Here is a 24,786-nt window from a genome sequence, read left to right as displayed (position 1 = left end):
AATTTTGGTAACTTTAAAGGATTTGATGTATTTATCACAAGACATCTAGTGGCCCTTTTGGGTTCTTCAGATTATCAAAAGTGTAATTACCTCTGGCTCTCTGTGTGGCCTCATCACATCAAATATATCAAATATTAAAATAAGATGATTTAAAAAAGAAAAGAATGACAAAGCTGTAAAACATTATACTAAATATAAACCTTCAACTTAGTGAATACCATTGGTGTTCAATCTGAGGGATTCAGTATGAAATCTATTTATTTATTATACTACTGTATGTCAATATCTCTTTGTTGTTGTAAATGTTTTGGCACCAAACTGGTGGCAGTTGTGAAAAAAGTCAAAGTTGGAAGAGTTGCAGAGTTAATTACAAATAATGCAATTGTTGATTAGATGCTTTTTTTAATTAATTAGGCAATTTTCTCTTGAACCATAAATAAAGGTGAAATAAATAAAAAATAAAAAATGGTCTATCCACTAGAAACTCATGAACCATATGGTCTATCCACTAGAAACTCATGAACCATATGGTCTATCCACTAGAAACTCATTGACCATATGGTCTATCCACTAGAAACTCATGAACCATATGGTCTATCCACTAGAAACTCATGAACCATATGGTCTATCCACTAGAAACTCATGAACCATATGGTCTATCCTCTAGAAACTCATGAACCACAAGGTCTATCCACTAGAAACTCATGAACCATATGGTCTATCCTCTAGAAACTCATGAACCATATGGTCTATCCTCTAGAAACTCATGAACCATATGGTCTATCCTCTAGAAACTCATGAACCATATGGTCTATCCACTAGAAACTCATTGACCATATGGTCTATCCACTAGAAACTCATGAATCATATGGTCTATCCTCTAGAAACTCATGAACCATATGGTCTATCCTCTAGAAACTCATGAACCATATGGTCTATCCTCTAGAAACTCATGAACCATATGGTCTATCCACTAGAAACTCATGAACCATATGGTCCATCCACTAGAAACTCATGAACCATATGGTCTATCCTCTAGAAACTCATGAACCATATGGTCTATCCACTAGAAACTCATGAACCATATGGTCTATCCTCTAGAAACTCATGAACCATATGGTCTATCCACTAGAAACTCATGAACCATATGGTCTATCCTCTAGAAACTCATGAACCATATGGTCTATCCACTAGAAACTCATGAACCATATGGTCTATCCTCTAGAAACTCATGAACCATATGGTCTATCCACTAGAAACTCATGAACCATATGGACTATCCACTAGAAACTCATGAACCATATGGTCTATCCACTAGAAACTCATGAACCATATGGTCTATCCACTAGAAACTCATGAACCATATGGTCTATCCACTAGAAACTCATGAACCATATAGTCTATCCACTAGAAACTCATGAACCATATGGTCTATCCACTAGAAACTCATGAACCATATGTTCTATCCACTAGAAACTCATGAACCATATGGTCTATCCACTAGAAACTCATGAACCATATGGTCTATCCATTAGAAACTCATGAACCATATGGTCTATCCACTAGAAACTCATGAACCATATGGTCTATCCACTAGAAACTCATGAACCATATGGTCTATCCACTAGAAACTCATGAACCATATGGTCTATCCTCTAGAAACTCATTGACCATATGGTCTATCCACTAGAAACTCATGAACCATATGGTCTATCCACTAGAAACTCATGAACCATATGGTCTATCCACTAGAAACTCATGAACCATATGGTCTATCCACTAGAAACTCATGAACCATATGGTCTATCCACTAGAAACTCATGAACCATATGGTCTATCCACTAGAAACTCATGAACCATATGGTCTATCCACTAGAAACTCATGAACCATATGGTCTATCCACTAGAAACTAATGAACCATATGGTCTATCCACTAGAAACTCATGAACCATATGGTCTATCCTCTAGAAACGAATTGACCATATGGTCTATCCACTAGAAACTCATGAACCATATGGTCTATCCACTAGAGACTCATGAACCATATGGTCTATCCACTAGAAACTCATGAACCATATGGTCTATCCTCTAGAAACTCATTGACCATATGGTCTATCCTCTAGAAACTCATTGACCATATGGTCTATCCACTAGAAACTCATTGACCATATGGTCTATCCACTAGAAACTCATGAACCACAAGGTCTATCCACTAGAAACTCATGAACCATATGGTCTATCCTCTAGAAACTCATTGACCATATGGTCTATCCACTAGAAACTCATTGACCATATGGTCTATCCACTAGAAACTCATGAACCACAAGGTCTATCCACTAGAAACTCATGAACCATATGGTCTATCCTCTAGAAACTCATGAACCATATGGTCTATCCACTAGAAACTCATGAACCATATGGTCTATCCACTAGAAACTCATGAACCATATGGTCTATCCACTAGAAACTCATGGACCATATGGTCTATCCACTAGAAACTCATGAACCACAAGGTCTATCCTCTAGAAACTCATAGACCATATGGTCTATCCTCTAGAAACTCATGAACCATATGGAAACAGATACAGTATAACAAATTAATGCTATATATGAATAAAAAAAAAGGTCATTATTGTATAAATGACCAACATTACCAGAGATGACCTGTTAATTACCAGAATTACAGAGGATTCTGGTAACTTTGGTAAATTACCAGTAGCTTTGCAACCCTAGTCATGATTGCCAAAACACACACCCAGTCACAGAGGTGGAATTTCACTCTTTTCCTGCCAATGTTTAATCTGCACAGACACAGAAATTCAATTAAACTCCAGATCCACCCATTGAAACATGTTCCTACTCAACCCAATACCTCTCTCTCTGTCTGTCTGCCATGTAATCAGGCTCCCTGGCTGCACCCACTCCCAGAACTGCAATGAGCCATTAGAATCTGGGTCACATCTACAGTATGAGCTGCTGCCCATCCCCTGAGTCAGGAATGAACACCACACCCCCCACCACCCAACCAGCAATGCCCACCTGACGCAGCTCCGCTGTGATTGGCTGGCCAAGGCCAGAGAGGGGCGTGTACTGCACCACATAGCCAGTCACAGGCCCCCCTGCGGGAGTCCACCGGAACCTGAGCGAATCAGAGGTCTGGCTTGAGAACTGGAGGTTAGAGGGACCGGAGAAGGCATCTGCAAAAAAAAGAGAGAAAGAGAGAGGTAGAGTGGAGGAGAGGTAAGACAATGAAAGGGAGATAAATATAGAGAGGGGATGTTTATAGTGTAATAGACTGTAATGTATTGTACTGAGCTGTGTGTGTGTGTTTACCATCGCTAGCGTACACTCCACCAGAGCTGGAACAAACACGCGGGCCCACCAGGGAGAGCAGTGTGTTAAGCAACTTAAAGTCCCCCACAAAGAATGTGTAGTCTCTCTGAGGAGGAGTGGCTATCAGAGCCAACTCAGTCTGGTCTGCACTCTTTATACCTGACAGAGACAAAAACAACCAGTTAAATACTGTACACACCCAAACTATCAAGATATACAGCCTGAGGCTTGTGGTCGGGTTTAATGAGTCAATTTGGCATTTGGCAGACGATGTCGGAACATCAGGTCTTGGACCAACAGGTTCTACCTCCAGGCCATAAGACTGCGGAACAGTTAAACCTAGCTATATACCTGCACAGACCTTCTATTTGCCTACTTCTAGTGCTTTTCTATATTTCTTGTTAATATTTCGATTTTGTCATCTGACTTTGATATTTTCATATTGATATTTCTACTAGACTGTTGAGGAGCGCTTGCTAGTAAGCATTTCACTGTACTGTTTACACCTGCTGTATCCTGTGCATGTGACAAATAAACTTTGATTTGAATGTCTTCCCAAACCTACCCACTGCAAACATCTCCACTCCCAGACTCCGTAGCTTCTGAGCTGGGTCGCTTACACTGTCTTGAGACTTCCCATCTGTGATCAGTATACAGACCTGCATATATATGAGAGAGAGAGAGAGAGAGAGAGAGAGAGAGAGAGAGAGAGAGAGAGAGAGAGAGAGAGAGAGAGAGAGAGAGAGAGAGAGAGAGAGAGAGAGAGAGAGAGAGAGAGAGAGAGAGAGAGAGATATGTCATGGTCTGTCACAGGATAAACTATAGTCAGTCTTTCAGCCCACTCTATCCCCCCTCAAACCTTTGAGACGTTCCGGATGGAAGTGGGGTTGAAGAAGTTGTCAGCGACAAATTTGAGGCCAGCACCGGTGCGAGTGTTGCCTCCCTTATAGTTGAGGTTCTCCACAGCGCTGACCAGCTCTGTGCCATTCAGGTATGTGGTGAAGGTGAACTCCACTCTGAACGGGACAAAACACACAACAATAAACAACTTAATTACCTGGGAAAAACCATACACTATTATTATGGCAGTAAGAAAGAAAGAGAGGAAGAGACAAGAATGGAGAGTCAAGTGTTATAGATAGATATTGTCACTAGAAACAAACATAACAGACAAAACTCTCAGTGTCTGACCTTGAGGTGTCGCTGTACTGCACAGCGCCGAAGCGGATCCCTGATTGGCCCACGGAGCTGGTGAAGGGTTTGACGATACCGGCCATGAAGCCCTTGACCTGAAGGAAGTTGGCCCTGCCGATACTGGACGAGCCATCTATCAGGAACACTATGTCTGCTGGTCCAACATTATTACACCTGCCTGAGGAGAGGTGCATTAGTGAGTCTCTGTATCTTAGCTCTGGGAGTCGTGGGCTAGAGTAGGCTAGTATGATGATGCAAGTAGAGAGAATTAGTGCAGAGGTATAGTATGACAGAATAGATAGCTGTTTTACTGTAGGCAGAGGGGTCAATTTACCTTGGGCTTCAGCCTGGTGCACTGAGGACAGCAGGAACGCCAGGGGGAAAACCCAGCACCACATCTTCATAACCTGCACATAGGCGCACACAACCGTTACAAAATACACATTCACATGCACATCTACACTGTAGACACACATCTACACTGAGTTGTAAAATATACACATAAACACAGCCTGAGTGTGGTCTGCCTCACAGCTGTCCCACAGTGTATCCTCAATAAGTCAGTGAGGCCTCTCTGAGGGTCACAGAGTTGAGGGACACATCACTCTACAGCCTGTCTTGCATCCCCCTCACTTCCCTACAAGGACCTCACCATATCACAGGTCAATGGAGCTAACTAACTAACACTCTCAGTGAAGAAAGACTACTCACATTGAACACCAATATCACAACAACAAAAAACTCCTGGCCTTAGTCTGAGGCCTTAGTCAGGAGGAAAATGATTTTTTTTTTTTTTTTAACCAAGCTATTAAGCACAGGCCTCAGACGATTTGCTAGTGATCAATGGTTTAGGATCTGGCAATAGGGTCTGTTTCTTTCCGCGACATGGCTGTTCAAAAACAGGCAAGGTGATGCACAACAGAAGTAGGGGTGGGCATTTGAAATTATTTCACTATTCAAATAATATAATGATTAGTCTAAAAATAAATAACTACAATTCTCTACTCTATTGCCCAATCAGAATAATGCAAAATGCCACAACAGGGTGCTATTCCAGTAGTATTTGGCTAACAGGAGCTTAGGCTAACATCAACAGTGAAAGAGTCTGATATTCACCATCATAGAACTAATTCTGTTGAGTGTTTAGCATTGATCTGTGTCAGGTCTTCTGGACCCTCTGTTGGTGTGCGCCTATAGGTTAATTCATATTTGAAGAGGTGAAAATAGCATACCGCTGTTAGGTCTGCCCGGAGGGCTAAATGCTCTATGATAGTAAAATGCCTTTTCATGTAAAACCCATCCCATAACCCATGATAGAAAATGAGCTTCAACATTAAAACAATCAGTTATCAACAACCTCAGAACTGTAGGTTACACTTACAGTGCACAATGGACGGTCAAAGACACGTGACATCTGAAGCAGGGTAGCTTAATGTGCCGTATAAACACTACATTCTAAAGTTTGCTGTTTTATTCAATTAAGCATTTAAAATGTCATGGTATATCGTTCTGTGTAACAATATAACATGGACAATTTCATTTAAACAAAGCTTTTTCGTTATTAAAAATGTGCCTTAAAAAATATATCCACAAATGGATAGCCTACTCTCGTAAGTGTTTAAACACTAACGTCTGTTCGGAAATCCGGATTTTCGATTAACCATGACCATCCCCAGAGATCTACCATAGTGACATCTGCTGGTCAATAAATAGCAGCGTGTGAAAACCAGACGGGAGCTTTTTATTTGTTGATTAAAACTCCATGGAGCAGCGGTAAGCCATTATCTGAAGTAGCCTAGAATCAGTTGGAATATCAGGTTCGCATCTTACATCATGCATCCCTTTTTCACCTTCTAGTCTAATATTTTTCAAAGAACAGAATCTATGGCATTATTTAGGATGCTTATTAAGACAGAAGCTTATACTATACTAAATAAAACTAATTATTTGAACAACAGTGCAGAAAGTGTGGTTTCACATTTAAAAAAATCTAAATAGTGTGTATTTTTAATGGGATTCACCCTCACGTCCCTGAATATTCTATAGTTCCCTACTCTGCTAAACTACCGGTCAGGTGAAACAGTTTGTACAAAATCCTAACTAGATTTGTAAGTACAGTGTCCAGTAGGGGTCGGTGTTTGAAGCGGCTTGGAATCGAAAGAAAGCACCGGAACCACGGCAAAATCATTGGGATCTCGCATTTTCCAACACACGGTTTGAAAAAGCATGTGACCAAACTAAGCTTCAGAAGTCATTACTTCTGATAAAGTGATACACACATCGGCGCACTGCTTCGAAGGTAATTGCTTAGCGATTTCGAGACATGCCTCGGAGCTCCGGTATCAAATGTAACATCACTAGAATCAAGCCAGAGTGAGGATATCCAACATGTTTTTTTATTTTTTATATAACCCACAAACTGCATTCAGAATGACTGCCAGACTGGGACAACTACAAAATGTAACGACCTAAACTGGAACAACCATTTCAGTAACAGGTGAAAAAGTCCAAGTAACAGATTGGATTAGTTTAGAAAGATGTATGTTATTAATATTTGAATAGCATGAGATTAATTCTAAAAATCAATAGATTAGGCTAGGAAATATGACAATGATGGGCGTGGTTTTGGTTTAACACTGGTAATTAACACCAACACTGGGGTTATTTTACACCAACAAATGTTAATTTAACACTTACATAGTTAATTTAACACCTGAATCTACACTAGAAATGTTACACTGAAAACTCAACACTAGGTAATACTGGCCAATTTGCAGTGCAGATTTTGGCGAGAGTGAAACCTCTCACTTCGCAATCCTTCAACAGAAGAGCGACTACAGATAACAACCAGACGCTACTTTGGTACAAGTCTTACCAACAGGGACCACTTCAAACCTGCCATGGGTTAAGAGAGGGAAAAAGCCATGTTCTGTTCTGATACCATAACAAACGTAGACCTTCATAATCATAACTACTGTAGGCTATACAGATTCCAAACCTTTGAATTAAATACAGTTGAAGTCGGTAGTTTACATACAGGTTGGAGTCATTAAAACTCGTTTTTCAACCACTCCACACATTTCTTGTTAACAAACAATAGTTATGGCAAGTCGGTTAGGACATCTACTTTGTGCATGACACAAGTAATTTACCTACAATTGTTTATAGAGAGATTATTTCACTTATTATTCACTGTATCACAATTCCAGTGGGTCAGAAGTTTACATACAGTAAGTTGACTGTGCCTTTAAACAGCTTGGACAATTCCAGAACATGATGTCATGGCTTTAGAAGCATCATTTGAGTCAATTGGAGGTGTACCTGTAGATGTATTTCAAGGCCTACCTTCAAACTCAGTGGCTCTAGGCTTGACATCATGGGAAAATCAAAAGATACCAGCCAAGACCTCAGGAAAAAAATTGGAGACCTCCACAAGTTTGGTTCATCCTTGGGAGAAATTTCCAAATGCCTGAAGGTACATTAATCTGTTCAAACAATAGTACACAAGTATAAACACCATGGGACCACGCAGTCATCATACCGCTCAGGAAGGAGAAGCGTTCTGTCTTCTAGAGATGAACGTACTTTGGTGCGAAAAGTGCAAATCAATTCCAGAACAACATCAAAGGACCTTGTGAAGATGCTGGAGGAAACAGGTACAAAAGTATCTGTATCCACAGTAAAACGCGTCCTATATCGACATAACCCGAAAAGGCTGCTCAGCAAAGAAGAAGCCACTGCTCCAAAACCGCCATAAAAAAGTCAGACAACGGTTTGCAACTGCACATGGGGACAAAGATCGTACTTTTTGGAGAAATGTCCTCTGGTCTGATGAAACAAAAATAGAAATGTGTGGCCATAATGACCATTGTTATGTTTGGAGGGAAAAGGGGGAGGCTTGCAAGCTGAAGAACACCATCCCAACCGTGAAGCACAGGGGTGGCAGCATCATGTTGTGGGGGTGCTTTGCTGCTGGAGGAACTGGTGCACTTCACAAAATACATATCATCATGAGAAAGGAAAAGTATGTGGATATATTGAAGCAACATCTCAAGACATCAGTCAGGAAGTTAAAGCTTGGTCGCAAATGGGTCTACCAAATGGACAATGACCCCAAGCATACTTCCAAAGCTGTGGCAGAATGGCTTAAGGACAACAAAGTCAAGGTCTTGGAGTGGCCATCACAAAGCCCTGACCTCAATCCTATAGACAATCTGTGGGCAGAATTGAAAAAGCGTGTGCGAGCAAGGAGGCCTACAAACCTGACTCAGTTACACCAGCTCTGTCAGGAGGAATGGGCTAAAATTCACCCAATTTATTGTGGGAAGCTTGTGGAAGGCTAACCGAAGTGTTTGACCCAAGTTAAACAATTTAAAGGCAATGCTACCAAATACGAATTAAGTGTATGTAAACTTCTAACCCACTGGGAATGTGATGAAAGAAATAAAAGCTGAAAGAAATAATTCTCTCTACTATTATTCTGACATTTCACATTCTTAAAATAAAGTGGTGATCCTAACTGACCTATGACAGGGAATTTTTACGAGGATTAAATGTCAGGATTTTAGAAAAACTGAGTTTAAATGTATTTGGCTAAGGTGTACGTAAAATTCCGACTTCAACTCTATGTTTATATGTAGGTATGACAGAGTAACAGAGGCAGAGAGAACAGAGTATATGTATTGGTCTGTAAAGTGAATCAAAATCCCAGCATCTGTAAGCATTTACAGTAGCATAGCATGTCACACTAATGAACTAACCCTAGCCCATAGAGCAGACAATGTCAAGCTGTTCTCACACATGAAAGAGGTCATGTTGGGACTCACCAATTAACACGCAAATAAACTGCAAGACTCACTAACAACTACATTAGACTGGAGACCTTTAGAAGCTGACACTGCATTACTTTGTGTAGTCTACAATATGTCCATAAAGACACACACACACGCATGCACATACACTACACACATACACACATGCACGCACACATACATATTGGGTACACACACACATATACAGCCCGCGGCTTGTGGTTGGGATGAATGAGTCAATGTCCGACTCATGCTATCAGTCACTAAACACAGACAAGCACACCTGCCTTCAACAAGGGTCGAATTTATTTAGAGTTGCGATTTGAGTATCTAACACAAAGCTCACTCTGTTTGTGATGGGGTAAATGTTTGTCCTGGTACTGGTATGCAGAACTCGTGTTGAACTTCTTGTATCTCAACAATCGACAGCAGGATAAATTTAGAAACATACACAATCTTAGATCCTTTAGGTGACTAAGTCGCTTTGGATAAAAGCATCTGCTAAATGGCACATATTATATAATTATTATTATTATTATTGTTACGTGTCAGTGCACAGTTCGTTAAAAAGTCCATAATATATTTATTTTTCATAGGATAGGGGAGCAGATTAAAAAACAACCCTTTTAGATAATTGTCTGAAGGCAGAAACTCATGAGTCTGAAATGTTTGTTTCCCTTGAATAATTGAAAAACCACATAATCGCCATTTCCTGAACTTTTCTCGTAAGCAACCGACATACATATTTAATTCCAAATGTAGTGTCCCTTTCCCCTCTAAAACCCTAGACAAATCGAGATCCTCTATATAGGTTCCTCACCTATAAAATGGAATTACTCACAATTGCGCAATAACAGAAACCAAATCCACCCTCTTACATTTCATGTTATTTTTTACATTTTATGTGGAATCCATAAAGTTACAGTTATTTTATGGTCAAATTAAATCAAATCAAATTGTATTTGTCACATGCGCCAAATACAGTGAAATGCTTACTTACAAGCCCTTATTAACCAACAATGCTTTAAGAAGTTAAGAAGAAAAAAAGTGAAGTAAAAATAGAAAATAAAAAGTTTTAAAAAATTAAACAGCAACAGTAAAATAAAAATAGCGAGGCTATATACAGGGGGTACCGGTACATAGTCAATGTGAAGGGAGCACCGTTGGTTAGTCAAGGTAATTGAGGTAATATATACATGAAGGTAGAGTTAAGGAAACCAGATTGTGAGAACACAGTCGGACCACATGTTTTTAAGATCTTAAATTTACAACTGAAACACTATATGTCGATGACAGTTCGATATAAAAACAACACCAGTTGAAAACTATATGATCAGTTGTAGCATGGTAAACATCCTACAAAGTGCATTCACGTGGTCTCTCTTGTCTTCTCTCTCCCCTCTTAGTTTTTTAAAAGTGTTTTATTTTACCTTTATTTCACCAGGTAGGCAAGTTGAGAACAAGTTCTCATTTACAATTGCAACCTGGCCAAGATAAAGCAAAGCAGTTCGACAGGTACAACAACACAGAGGTACACATGGAGTAAAACAAACACACAGTCAATAATACAGTAGAAAAATAAGTCTATATACAATGTGAGAAAATGAGGTGAGATAAGGGAGGTAAAGGCAAAAAAGGCCATGGTGGCAAAGTAAATACAATATAACAAGTAAAAAGATAATAATAAAAATGTATATGCCAGCTTCTCTCTTCCTTTGGCTCTCCATCCTTTCTGACTCTCTCGCTCACATTTTTTTTACCTTCTGAGACAGCACCTGTCCTTCTGGTATTCATCAATGTAACATAGCTATTAAAAGCTTTTTAACACCATCATTTATTACCACATGGTGTGATCCAAGGACACCCCCATAAGAGTCCATACTTATGCTACGTTCACAATGAAGTGGAAAGGTGGTATTTACCACATACAACTGGGAAAAATCCACTTGAACGCCCTTCCAACTTGTAACTACTAGTGGAAAAATCATCAATCATCTCTGAACTCCGACTTCTCCCACAACTGACCTCTGACGTCACCTACTAAAGAAATGACCTCGATAACAGCATTTTCTGCAGTTAAATGTAACAAAACATTATTTATAATAAGCTATCAATTCATATGTGTGGCGGCTTAGGAAAACGCTAAACTTTTAATTCTTTATATCTCTGAAAACTACCAACTGTCCCAAATCCAGATTTGTTTTAAATCACTGAGATAGCTTTATCAGAACCCGAGTTATGAGCTTTTAAAGTTGACTTCAGCCAAAATGTTAAAACTGAGAAAATGGCAATGAAAGATTCCTTTAAGTTTATTTCTAATTCCATTGAGACGAATGAGAGAAAAACACCAACACTCAGCTTGATTGTTTCAAAAGAGATTGTCACTATACTTATTTTTAAAACAGTAACTGCTGGTATTATTTGCATTAAATAATCAAATTATTATACGTAAGAGATAATCAATGAAGGGGCTATGAGTTCTATGAAAAATAATGAACGACATGGAAGGTGTTTCCAAGACGCCCTAGTGGAGTGGAACTGACCTTCAATGGAGTTACATTATTTTCCAGAGAATGCATAGAGCCCTGAGTTGATTATCCCTTTTATGCTGTACCATGGCTATAATTGAACACATTTGCCACTAGAAATGGTTATTTGACAGTAGAACTGTATTCAACAATCACCAATAAATTAGCTAGCAAATTAGTAGTTGCCTTGAAACAGACTTGCTACAGTAGTTTAGCTAACCAAACCATCAGTCCTAGCTTGCTATTACGAAAGTCGAATTCAACAATGCCAATAATGTTTTTAATACAACTTTTCATTCAAAAGCAGCTCAAACAGAACATGTAAGAACAGTCAACAACAAATTCTTAAAAAGAAAAACAGTAAAGAAAGAACTGTTTGATTTGGCTATATACAACACTGGAAGGCATGAAAGATGGCAAAAATAATGATCATTTAAATTCAGCTTGCAGGAATGGGTACTGGAACGAGTTGCCCATGGTTCTCCTGGTCATGGAGACAATCTCATCTGCTGAGAGATTAGATTCATTTGTCATTTAGGAAAAGTAAAAACAATACAAATACTCACAATCACACAAAACATAAATATAACTGTGGAGAGGCAAGGAAAATAGTATAGTAATAGTGTGAAAAAGCCAATAAAGTGACTGAGTAGTTTTGTGTGTTGACTGATACCTGGTTTTGTTGAAGGCCCGGATGGCAATGTGAAAGAAGGATTTAATTCATATTGATAATAATGAATTTGACTCTCTATGACAAACATACAAACAAAGAGATCTCTAAAACATCCAGACAAAAACTACCAGGTCATAATTCTTACCTTAGCTGAATGCTCAATGGTGACAGCCACCTCAGATCCAGCTCTGGCCACCAGAACCATGAGCCGGCCCCTTCCCTTCACCATCTTACCCTGGGGGGGAGGACATGTTTCAGTGCTTCAACAGTCTTATTTATTTGGGTCCACAATAAAGTAAATTGTCATGGAGACAGCTGTTTTAAAACAAAGTGGCTCTATTCCTGTTCAAACCTTTGTGTGTCTCTAATCTGTATCTCGCTTTCAATGAATTAATATGAACTTGTTAGCTAGTTAACTTGTTGTGTGGGATATAGGGATGAAAAATACCATGGCACTGAAAATAGTGAGTAAAACATTTAGGCTAATGTTAGCTATACCAGCATGTCTTCAAACCTGTCTTCAGTTGTATTCACTCCAACAACATTGGCCATAGCTTACCTTAAACAAATACAAAGTAGATGCAGGTAGCTTACCTTAAACAAATACAAAGTAGATGCCTGATAGTTTATAAAGTCTAGGTAATGCATTGTGTACTTACAGTAACTAACTAGCTAGCTAATTAACTAGCGTAACATACCTTGCTCGTCATTGAAGATGCTTTCTCATCTCTCCACTCATGATGAGGTGACAGACGATTGTAAAATAATCCTTGATTACCGGTAATTCAGCGCATACTGGCAGCTTTGCTCAAAGTAATGACAACTAACTATGTAAATCAAACAACAAGCAATGTCGCTATTTTTCGGGAAAAGTCAGCTGTCAGCTGATTACAACTAGAAAATGGGAAGATGGCGTACGTGTGCTACGATGACAGGAACCCAATCCCAATTGCACCCCTTCTTACCTGGGCACTCATTCACACCCCCTCAAATATTAAAAGCAGTGGATTGTTGTACCTGTGTTGGTAGATAATTAATCTACACCTATCCAATGCTTTTACATCTTGAGGGGAGTAAAGGTGATTGGCCAGGGCTAGCAAGAAATTGAATGCGACTCAAAATGGCAGAAAAATGATAGCAAGATTACAACAAGTTTTAGGATACTGCAATACTGTTAATATATTTGGATCACTTTTCATGTCATTTTGGCCAGCTAATAGCCCTACCCACTGATCAAGCAACACCGGAAGAAAGTACGGACCTCTTTAATGAACATTTGGCTTTTGCTCTGGCTTACGGCTACTTGTAGACAAAATGAAAATCTGACCCACTTGTATTGATAACTACATTACATTGATTGTAAATTACAACTTTATACTACTACATTACTAACTAGCTAGCTAATTATTCTGTGTCTAAATCAGCTGATTCCATTCATCTGTAGCATGTTAGGCTATCTTGAATGGACCAAGTCAGCTGTGACACTCTGGGAAGTTTGAGATAGAGTGTTCACATTGGGCATGCTAGCTAATGTAAAAAAAACGTGGAAATTAACCATTTTCCTTAAGTAATCATACAATATTGTTATATTACAATAAAGTAAAGGATTTAAAGTATCCAAAACAACCAAAATCGCAAATTCCACAGAAACGGAATTTCATTGCGTTTGGCTTTTTCCCCAGCAAAAACTCAATGCGACATCCGACGGGTTCTTGTAGGCCGATTCATTTGTTTTTTTAAGAACTATAATTTATTTACAAGCATGATAGCTGTACTTTTAGTTTATGTTTGATGCAGATTGTTGGCCATTAGCTAACCTGCATTTCTAAATGAGTTCAAAGCATGTGAATGCATCCAACTGGTATTTATGACTTCACAACTGGTAATTACCACCTTCCCACATGGTTATGAACGCAGCATTAGCACATTCCGGGAGCAGCTTTCACACCTGTGTATGACCACACCCACTGTAACCCACCTGGGGTATGAAGCATAGCACTGAGGTCATAAGGTCATCCCTTTGGTAACAATGACACTGCTGCCCTGGGGTGACCTAATTGACCACTGACTGATTGAGCTGTGTTCCTTACATAGTCATTGATGGAGAGGCGGGGTGTGTGTGTGTGTGTGAGAGAGAGAGAGAGAGAGAGAGAGAGAGAGAGAGAGAGAGAGGGGCAGGGGAAAGAGAATGAGAGGGTCTGAGTGAGAGATAGAAAGAAATGAACAAGAAAGGGAAAGAGTAGGTAGCTAAGGGAGAAAGGAAGAGATGGAAGGAAAGTAAGGAGACAGTGAACACACACTGTACTTTCTCCCAAGAGAGCAGCTGTGAAATGGCAGTGTTACAGTTGGTGAGAGATGCCATTCGCCTGGAGTGACAGAGAGGACTGTTGTGTAACAGCAAGGTTCCCTTGGCGTGACATCAACACAGGGACAGAGGGGGACAGAGGGGAGGGGGACAGGGGGGGGAAATGTCGTAGTCAATTATCACACAATTTTACTCACCGGTGAGATGTCGTGTACAGTGTACTGTACACTGGGTAACACAGCATTTGTCCGATTTTATAATGGGAGTCACGTTAAAGAGGAACTCTACGGTATAGTCCTACAGTACATGCCTGAAGTCAAGAAAATGACAGACAACCCAGTCAGTGACCTCTATGGTAATGCCCCATTAAAGTGCATATCGGAACTCTGAAATGTCCGACTTGCTAACTGGTTGTAGTTAAACACGTGCCGCGTTCAACGAATTACCAAGTCGGAAATGTATCAGTTTCCTAGTTCCGACTATCAGGGAACGCACTACAGCATCAAGCTCGGTCATGTCCACGGTCTCTTATCAGCCAAACTAAACAAAGAGACTCCATTTTGATCAATTGTCTTTGAGAAGTCCATAACCCTGTTTGCACAAGCTCCCAACATGCCCCTGGGGATTACAAGATGTAGCAGATGAAATGTCAGGGACCTCATGAACTTGTCTCCAAACATGAAGAATTTTCACTGTAAGAAATGTTTAGGTTTCTTTAAGCTCTGCAAGTTTCCCTGCCTCTGGTGCATCTTCACCTGGCTCACTTTCGCCACATAGACACAGAGAAAGGAGAGAGAAGCCGAGGCAAACATACAAAGAGACTCTTTCCTGTCTAGATTATAGCCTTTGTCCTGTTCATTTTCCATGAGACATTAATGACCACTTAAGAGTCAGCTATCTAACACTAAACCCACACAAGAGTCAGATCATTTCTATACTACCGTATGTCTAGACCTCCCCAACCTTTATAAATACCTTACACTACCTCAGCTTTACTTCATTTCTATTCTGAAACTCTCTGAAGACAATAGAGAATCAGCTCCCTGACAACACCAACATGGACTAACACAGCAAACAGACAGTAACCAACAGCAGTCTTCCCTTCCACAGATGACACACTTGGTAACCGTCCAGGTCTCTACACAACACAGCCCAGGAAAGTGGCACGCCATGAGCAGCAAACAAACCATGGATGAGGAGTAGCAGAATGAATGGATGAAAAAGAAGGATAGAGGGGTTTGAAAGTGAAGTCTGAGAGGAAGGGAGAGACAGGAAAGTGATTATTGAGAGAAGGTGAGGAGGAAATAAAGACAATTCAGAGAAGGAGGGACTATGCAGTCTCAGTCGCTGTGGCACTGGGAGGTTAAAAAACCCCAGCAAAAGCCAGAAACCCACAGACAGAAGTTTCCCAGGGAATGGAACACATGATTGAAACCATTGATACAGATGACCACTTAATTCATAACAGCTCACAGAAAGGGATGGAATGAGACAGACAGACAGACACAGACAGACAGACAAACAGACAGACAGACAGACAGACAGACAGACAGACAGACAGACAGACAGACAGAGGAAAATAGAGAACATAGCAGGGAGAAAGAGAGTGAGAAAGAAAGAAAAAGAGATGAGGGGAAAAAACAGAGGGAGAGGAGGGGCTTTGCACAGCAAATTAAAGTTGTCTCATTGGGATCTGGTCGTCATATTTGTCATGGTAGCATGCCAGTGACAGATAATAGCAGGGGAAACAACAGGATGTTGGCAGAGTTGTTCTCAGATGGGCCAGTGTGGCTCAACCCGGGCAGGCAGGTGTGGGGTGGGATGTGGTGGCTGATGCTGAGGCTTCCTCTGACATTTTTAAACCGCTGCCAGGGGCAGGGTGGTGGTGGTAACTAACTGGTGCTTTCTGACTCATCACATTTCCCCCATGCTAGTCTCTTTGATGTGGTGGAATGAAACAGCGTAGGAATCCTAGCTGTTTCTGATATATTCCAAACTTCCTGCAAAATCCTGACAACAATTTCAGTCACGACATACAGTAAGTACATGGATATTGCAGATAGTTTGGAGTATAAGCTACAACAGCTAAGATTCCTGCACTGTTCCATTCCAGCACATCAAAGAGAATAGCATGGGGAAAATGAGACCACCTGAGAACAACTAACTGCCAGCATATAGGCTTGGCTGTAGTTTCCCCTACTATTACTTAAATAGGGTGGAGTGGGCCCGCTGCATTGTCCCCAGCCTGATATCAAATGGCTACAATTTATTTCAAAATAACATTTTGATGGACCTTTGGAAATAAACCTCTTGAAATAAACACCAGTGGCACCAGTTCCCAACATGGGTAGACACGTAAGGGGCCCAGCTCTTCAGAGTGTGAAATATCTTCTTTTTAAGACTTTTACACAAAGTGTGAAATATCTAATGTCGCCAAACAGACAAAGTCAACGCTTATGTCATCACCTGAGTCAAACACCGCACCTACTCTATATTTACAGTAACTGTATGCCACAGAATACGATACAAATGTAGAAAGAACATAGGCTGATACTTGATCAAAGACATCCTGTTCTTTTAAATTAACAGGAGGGTCGTTCCACGAAATTAACTTAATTTTAACATTCAAAGCTGGTTTTATGCAACAGGGATGGGCAATTGAACGCAAACTTCACCCCCAAAAAATGTAATAGTTTAGTAAACATTTCTATCCTGTCTATACATGGTAACAGGGTTGACGTGTTATGCTCGACCCATTTTGTTTTCCACCAAAAAACACCAGAAAATTGCCAAAAAGAGTAGAACCAGCTCACCTGCTTTTACACTATGATGATTTGACTATTAGAGATTCAATGTTTCTTCGTTTTGTTATGTTTTTAAAAAGGAACAGTTTCACCAAATTAAAACAATAGTTCAGTTCAAGTAAAAGGGGTGACCCTAAAATGAGGGACAGTTTGAATCACATTAAATAAATAACTTCGAAATGACTTCGTCAAAGCAACAAAATACCTAGGGCTTTACAATGAAACTTGAAGAAATGTTGGGGTTAAGTGGGTTCAAATCTTCAGAGAAGTCACAGAGAGTGCACAGAGGGGCAGAAATTCTGAATTTCGGCCCTTTAGCATGTCTTTATTCATATAAAAAACAGATTAATTGAATTGTCCATGTGATCTACATTAAAGGGCAACTGAAAATGGCGCCGGAGGAGATGGCTGCCGTTTATTTGTAAATGATTTTGTACATAATGTTTCTGCAACCATATCTTACGGAAGAAAAGAGCTTCTGGATATCAGGACAGTGATCACTCACCTCGGATTAGACGGACACCTACACCTACACACACCTACACACCTACACACTAACATTGAGTGGCTGCTGCCAACACACTGACTCAACTCCAGCCACTTTAATAATGGGAATTGATGGGAAATGATGTAAAATACATCACTAGCCACTTTAAACAATGCTACCTAATATAATGTTTACATACCCTACATTATTCATCTCATTTGTATACGTATATACTGTACTCTATATCATCTACTGCATCTTTATGTAATACATGTATCACTAGCCACTTTAACTATGCCACTTTGTTTACATACTCATCTCATATGTATATACTGTACTCAATACCATCTACTGTATCTTGCCTATGCCGCTCTGTACCATCACTCATTCATATATCTTTATGTACATATTCTTTATCCCCTTACACTTGTGTCTATAAGGTAGTAGTTTTGGAATTGTTAGCTAGATTACTTGCTGGTTATTACTGCATTGTCGGAACTAGAAGCACAAGCATTTCGCTACACTCGCATTAACATCTGCTAACCATGTGTATGTGACAAATAACATTTGATTTGATTTGATTTGATTGATTTGATTTGAGATTTCTTCAACAACAACAACAACAGCAGCAAGCAGGACTTACACGACATTCTCCAAACACCCAACAGGTCAGACATCCCAATTATTCGCAAAAGGAAGCGACGCAGAGGACGAAGAGCCGGATGCCTCGTCCGGACCCGCAGAAGACAACTAGGAATGCTGCCGTTACCGTCAATATTACTCGCTAACGTGCAATCATTAGACAATAAACTAGACGAGGTAAGATCACGAATATCCTACCAACGGGACATCAAAAACGGTAATATACTATGCTTCACGGAATTGTGGCTGAATGACGACATGGATATTCAGCTAGCGGGTGTAGCGACTTCCGTTAGTGGAAGGAGAGGAGGACCAAAGTGCAGCGTGGTACGTATCCATAATACTTTGAATCAAAAATGAATACACAAACAAAAACGATAAACAAACAGTTCTGACAGGTGCAACAAACGCTAACCAGAAAATAACTACCCACAACTCATAGTGGGAAAAAAAGCAACCTAAGTATGGTTCTCAATTAGAGACAACGATTGACAGCTAGCTGCCTCTGATTGGGAACCATACCAGGCCAAAATCAGAAATACACAACCTAAAACAAAAACATAGAATGCCCACCCCAACTAAAATAGAGAAATACAAAAGGAACTAAGGTCAGGACGTGACAGTACCCCCCCCCCCCCCCAAAGGTGCGGACTCCGGCCGCAAAACCTAAACCCATAGGGGAGGGTCTGGGTGGGCATCTGACCACGGTGGCGGCTCTGGCGTGGGACGTGGACCCCACTCCACCATAGTCTTGGCCCACTTAAGTGGCGCCTTTGGAGCGGCGACCCTCGCCGCCGACCTCGGACTGGGGACCCTTGCAGCGGGCCCCGGACTGCCTCTGGACTGAGGGGCGGCGCCTGTGGACTGAGGGGCGCCTCTGGACTGAGGGGCTGCCATTCTGGCAGCTCCGGAGTGAAGGGCGACTCTGGCAGCTCCGGAGTAAAGGGCGGTTCTGGCAGCTCCTGACTGACGGGCGGCTCTGGCAGCTCCCGACTGACGGGCGGCTCTGGCAGCTCCCGACTGACGGGCGGCTCTGGCAGCTCCCGACTGACGGGCGGTTCTGGCAGCTCCCGACAGGAGGGCGGCTCTGGCAGCTCCGGACAGGAGGGAGACTCTGGCATCTCCGGACAGGAGGGCGCCTCTGGCAGCTCCGGACAGGAGGGCGGCTCTGGCAGCTCCGGACAGGAGGGAGACTCTGGCATCTCCGGACAGGAGGGAGAACCTGGAGGGAGGAGACGGAGAGACAGCCTGGTGCGTGGGGCTGCCACAGGACCCACCAGGCTGGGGAGACCTACAGGAGGTCTGTTGAGTGGAGGAGGCACCGGATAGACCGGCTGTGGGGGAGCACTGGAGCTCTGGTGCGCAGCCTTGGCACCACTCCTCCAGGCTGGATGACCACTTTAGCCCGAACCCTCCAGAGTGCAGGCACAGGTTGAACCGGGCTGTGGGTGAGCACTGAAGATCTAGTGCATACCACTCGCACCTCTCCCTTGGGCTCAATGCCCACATTCGCCCTATGCCCGCAGGCATAGGGCGAACTGCACCCTCCCAGCGCCCCGGAGACACAGCACGCAACGCCGGCGCAGGATACCCTGGGCCGAAACGGCGTACCGGAGACCAAACACGCTGAGCCGGCACAATACATCCTGGCTGGATGCCCACTCTCGCATGGCACTTGCGGAGGGCTGGCCTATAGCGCACCAGGCTATGAGCGCATACTGGCGACACCGTGCGCTTGACCGCATAACACAGTGCCTGACCAGTACTGCGCTTCTTCCGGTGAGCACGGGGAGTTGGCTCAGGTCTATCGCCTGACTCCGCCAATCTCCCCGTGTGCCCTCCCACCAAAAAAATTGGGGGCTGCCTCTCGTGCCTGTTGTGCTGCCTTACCTCATATCGCCGCCGCTCAGCTCTCGCTGCCTCCAGATCTTCCTTTGGGGCGACGATATTCCCCAGCCTGTGCCCAGGGTCCCTTGCCTTCCAGTATCTCCTCCCAAGTCCAGGAGTCCAGAACCCTCTGCTCCTGGTTACCACGCTGCTTGGTCCTTTTTTGGTGGTGGTGTAACGATTTTCGTTGGTGGAAGGAAAGGAGGACCAAAGTGCAGTGTGGTACGTATCCATAATACTTTGAATCAAGAATGAATACACAAACAAAAACCACAAAACGATAAATGAACAGTTCTGACAGGTGCAACAAACACTAACCAGAAAATAACTACCCACACCTCATAGTGGGAAAATAGTCTACCTAAGTATGGTTCTCAACCAGAGACAACAATTGACAGCTGCCTCTGATTGGGAACCATACCAGGCCAAAACCAGAAATACAAAACCTAGAACAAAAACATAGAATGCTCACCCCAACTCACGCTCTGACCAAACTAAAATTGTCATGTACTGTCATGTTGTGTCTTGTCTCTGTCCTTTCCCTTCACCCTGTCTCCCTCTGCTGGTCGTTGTTAGGTTACCTTTTCTCCCCCGCTTTCCCCCAGCTGTTCCTTGTCTCCTCTAACTACCCATTCACCCCGTTTCCCACCTGTTCCCTTTTTCCCTCTGATTAGGTCCCTATATCTCTCTCTGTTTCTGTTCCTGTTCTTGTCGGATTCTTGTTTGTTGTGTTTCATGCCTGAGCCAGACTATCGTCATGTTTGCTGTAACCTTGTCCTGTCCTGTCGGAATCTGCCGGTCTATCTGAGCCTACCTATGTTTGGTTATTAAAGAAGCTCTGTTTAAGTTAGTTCGCTTTTGGGTCCTCATTCACTCACCGTAACAAAAATAGAGACATACAAAAGGAACTAAGGTCAGGACGTGACAGCGGGATACACGCTGCACCGTCAGGATAGAGCATATTTTTAAACAACAGCTGGTGCACGAAATCTAAGGAAGTCTCTAGATTTTGCTCGCCTGAAGTAGAGTATATTGCGATAAACTGCAGGCCACACTACTTGCCTAGTGAGTTCTCAGCTATACTTTTCGTGGCTGTTAATTTACCACCACGACAGATGCTGGCACTAAGACTGCATTCAGTCAGCTGTATAAGGAAATAAGCAAACAGGAAACCATTCACCCAGAGGCGGCGCTCCTAGTGGCCGGAGACTTTAATGCAGGGAAACTTAAATCAGTTCTACCAACCAGAGGGAAAAAACATCTAGATGACCTGTACTCCACACACAGAGACACGTACAAAGCTCTCCCTCGCCCTCCATTTGGTAAATCCGACCACAACTCTATCCTCCTGATTCCTGCTTACAAGCAAAAACTAAAGCAGGAAGCATCAGTGACTCGGTCTATAAAAAAATGGTCAGATGAAGCAGATGCTAAACTACAGGACTGCTTTGCTATCACAGACTGGAACATGTTCCGGGATTCTTACGATGATATTGAGGAATACACCACTTCAGTCACTGGCTTTATCAATAAGTGCATTGAGGACGTCGTCCCCACAGTGACTGTACGTACATACCCCATACCGCTAAAGGGTAGAGCAGCCGCTTTCAAGTTGCGGGACTCTAACCCGGAAGCTTACAAGAAATCCCGCTATGCCCTGCGACGAACCATCAAACAGGCAAACATGTCCCTGATTGAGTCTGTAATACCAACATGCTTCAAGCAGACCACCATAGTCCCTGTGCCCAAGAACACAAAGGTAACCTGCCTAAATGACTACAGACCCGTAGCACTGACGTCCGTAGCCATGAAGTGCTTTGAAAGGCTGGTAATGGCTCACATCAACACCATTATCCCAGAAACCCTAGACCCACTCCAATTTGCATACCGCCCAAACAGATACACAGATGATGCAATCTCTATTGCACTCCACACTGCCCTTTCCCACCTATACAAAAGGAACACCTATGTGAGAATGCTGTTCATTGACTACAGCTCAGCGTTCTACACCATAGTACCCTCAAAGCTCATCACCAAGCTAAGGATCCTGGGACTAAACACCTCCCTCTGCAACTGGATCCTGGACTTCCTAACAGGCCGCCAACAGGTGATGAGGGTAGGTAGCAACACATCTGCCACGCTGATCCTCAACACTGGAACTCCCCAGGGGTGTGTGCTCAGTCCCCTCATCTACTCCCTGTTCACCCACGACTGCATGGCAATGCACGACTCCAACACTATCATTAAGTTTGCTGACGACACAACAGTGGTAGGCCTGATCACCGACAACGACAAGACAGCCTATAGGGAGGAGGTCAGAGACCTGACCGGGTGGTGCCAGAATAACAACCTATCCCTCAACGTAACCAAGACATCAACAACAAACTAGATTGGTCCAAACACACCAAGACAGTTGTGAAGAGGGCACGACAAAGCTTATCCCCCCTCAGAAAACTAAATAGATTTGGCATGGGTCCTGAGATCCTCAAAAGGTTCTATAGCTGCAACACCGAGAGCATCCTGACCGGTTGCATCACTGCCTGGTACGGCAATTGCTCGGCCTCTGACCGCAAGGCACTTCAGAGGGTAGTGCATACGGCCCAGTACATCACTGGGGCAAAGCTGCCTGCCATCCAGGACCTCTACACCAGCCGGTGTTAGAGGAAGGCCCTAAATATTGTCAAAGACTCCAGCCACCCCAGTCATAGTCTGTTCTCTCTACTACCGCATGGCAAGCGGTACCAGAGTGCCAAGTCTAGGACAAAAAGGCTTCTCAACAGTTTTTACTCCCAAACCATAATACTCCTGAACAGGTAACCAAATGGTTACCCGGACTATTTGCATTTTTTTTCTCCACACCATTGGTTAGAGCCTGTAAGTAAGCATTTCACTGTAAGGTCTACCTACACCTGTTGAATTCGGCACACGTGACAAATAAACGTTGATTTGATTTGATTTAATATAACAGGCTTTTAAAATCCAATATTGGTGTACATTTTCTACTCAAAGGTAGACTCTGCGATATGACGTTGATGCAGAAAGTATACAGCATAGTGGGTCAATTTCCGCAACAACTAGTAGCATTAAAGCGCAAGGCTCAACTTCGCCACTGTTTTGGTTCTCTGGCTACCACACTGTAACAGTGTGAAGCGAACCCGTGCACATACGCAGATACTGTGTGTGAGAGCGAAGTCTTGCATTTCGCTCATCTCAATACCTACAGTGCTGCTCGTGGCAACATAATTTCGCTGAGTCTACATTGAAAATATCAAAGGGACTAATTTTGTGGAATGACCTATGACCCAATGCCTGCTTTTAGAAGGTTCTTCTCTAAGAGTTCAGGCCAGGTGCATAAAACCTATTCACTTACTCTCTCTGTGTTTCAAACTCAGCTTTTTTCTTCTTCGGATTATAAAGTCTAATGAACCAGGTGATTTCAGCATTCTGATGCTGGATGCTGAGGTAATGAGATATGCTTACCCCGAAGGCTACAATTTGAGTGTGTCTGAGACTGTGAAGCAATAGAAGTAGCCTACACTGTAAAACCATGAAACATGTGACACGTTTATAACCTAAACGTCAGTGTTTAAAACTTCAACTTTAGGCACTTAGATTTGCCAATAAGTGTTCTCATCTTAAACACATTTGTTTAGAATGCAAGATTAAACATGACAGTCAGCTTTTTCCAGTCAGTTTCCAACCAGGAAAATACCTTTATCTCCCAATTGTTCAGATTTTAAACACCAGTGTTTCATTCCCCATCATCCCGTTTAGAGTGCATTTAATCATTAGAAACTTGCCTTTACGGCTTTACACCCTACAGTGTCAAAACAACACCCCCAGTGTTTAGTGTTTAACCTAACCACCTTGTGCTGAATAAATATATGAGTGCGTTTAAAAGTGTTACCGCAATCTAAACACTTATGTGTTTTCATTTACATTCTAAATGCCTTGATGCGTTCAAAAAGTGTTACAGACAGGTTTTTAGTTATGTTTTCAGATCCTCAACACTTGGTTTGACAGTGTAGTCTGACTGTATCAAAAACCTGATTTCAAAACAATTAGCCAGCATTTTGCACACCAGGAAGAATAGTTGCTGCCTCGGCAAAAGCTAATGGGAT

At 42.2% G+C, this 24,786-nt stretch overlaps 1 protein-coding gene across 1 annotated transcript in view; it reads right to left on the bottom strand.

The window, feature by feature from the left end:
* The window catches only part of LOC139369449 (collagen alpha-1(VII) chain-like), a 102,365-nt gene that overhangs the window by 76,936 nt on the left and 643 nt on the right, over nt 1-24,786 (bottom strand). Inside the window, exons 2-7 of the mRNA XM_071108713.1 lie at nt 4,863-4,935; nt 4,526-4,706; nt 4,194-4,350; nt 3,900-3,993; nt 3,335-3,493; nt 3,041-3,198 (exon numbers count right to left, since the gene is read on the bottom strand). Of these exons, the coding sequence (XP_070964814.1) occupies nt 3,041-3,198; nt 3,335-3,493; nt 3,900-3,993; nt 4,194-4,350; nt 4,526-4,706; nt 4,863-4,932 (819 nt within the window). The 5' untranslated portion in view covers nt 4,933-4,935. The remainder of the gene's footprint in view (nt 1-3,040; nt 3,199-3,334; nt 3,494-3,899; nt 3,994-4,193; nt 4,351-4,525; nt 4,707-4,862; nt 4,936-24,786) is intronic.

Source organism: Oncorhynchus clarkii, chromosome 17, assembly GCF_045791955.1.
Source record: "Oncorhynchus clarkii lewisi isolate Uvic-CL-2024 chromosome 17, UVic_Ocla_1.0, whole genome shotgun sequence".
NCBI classification, from domain to species: Eukaryota; Metazoa; Chordata; class Actinopteri; order Salmoniformes; family Salmonidae; genus Oncorhynchus; species Oncorhynchus clarkii.
This window is presented reverse-complemented; position numbering and strand designations above follow the sequence as displayed.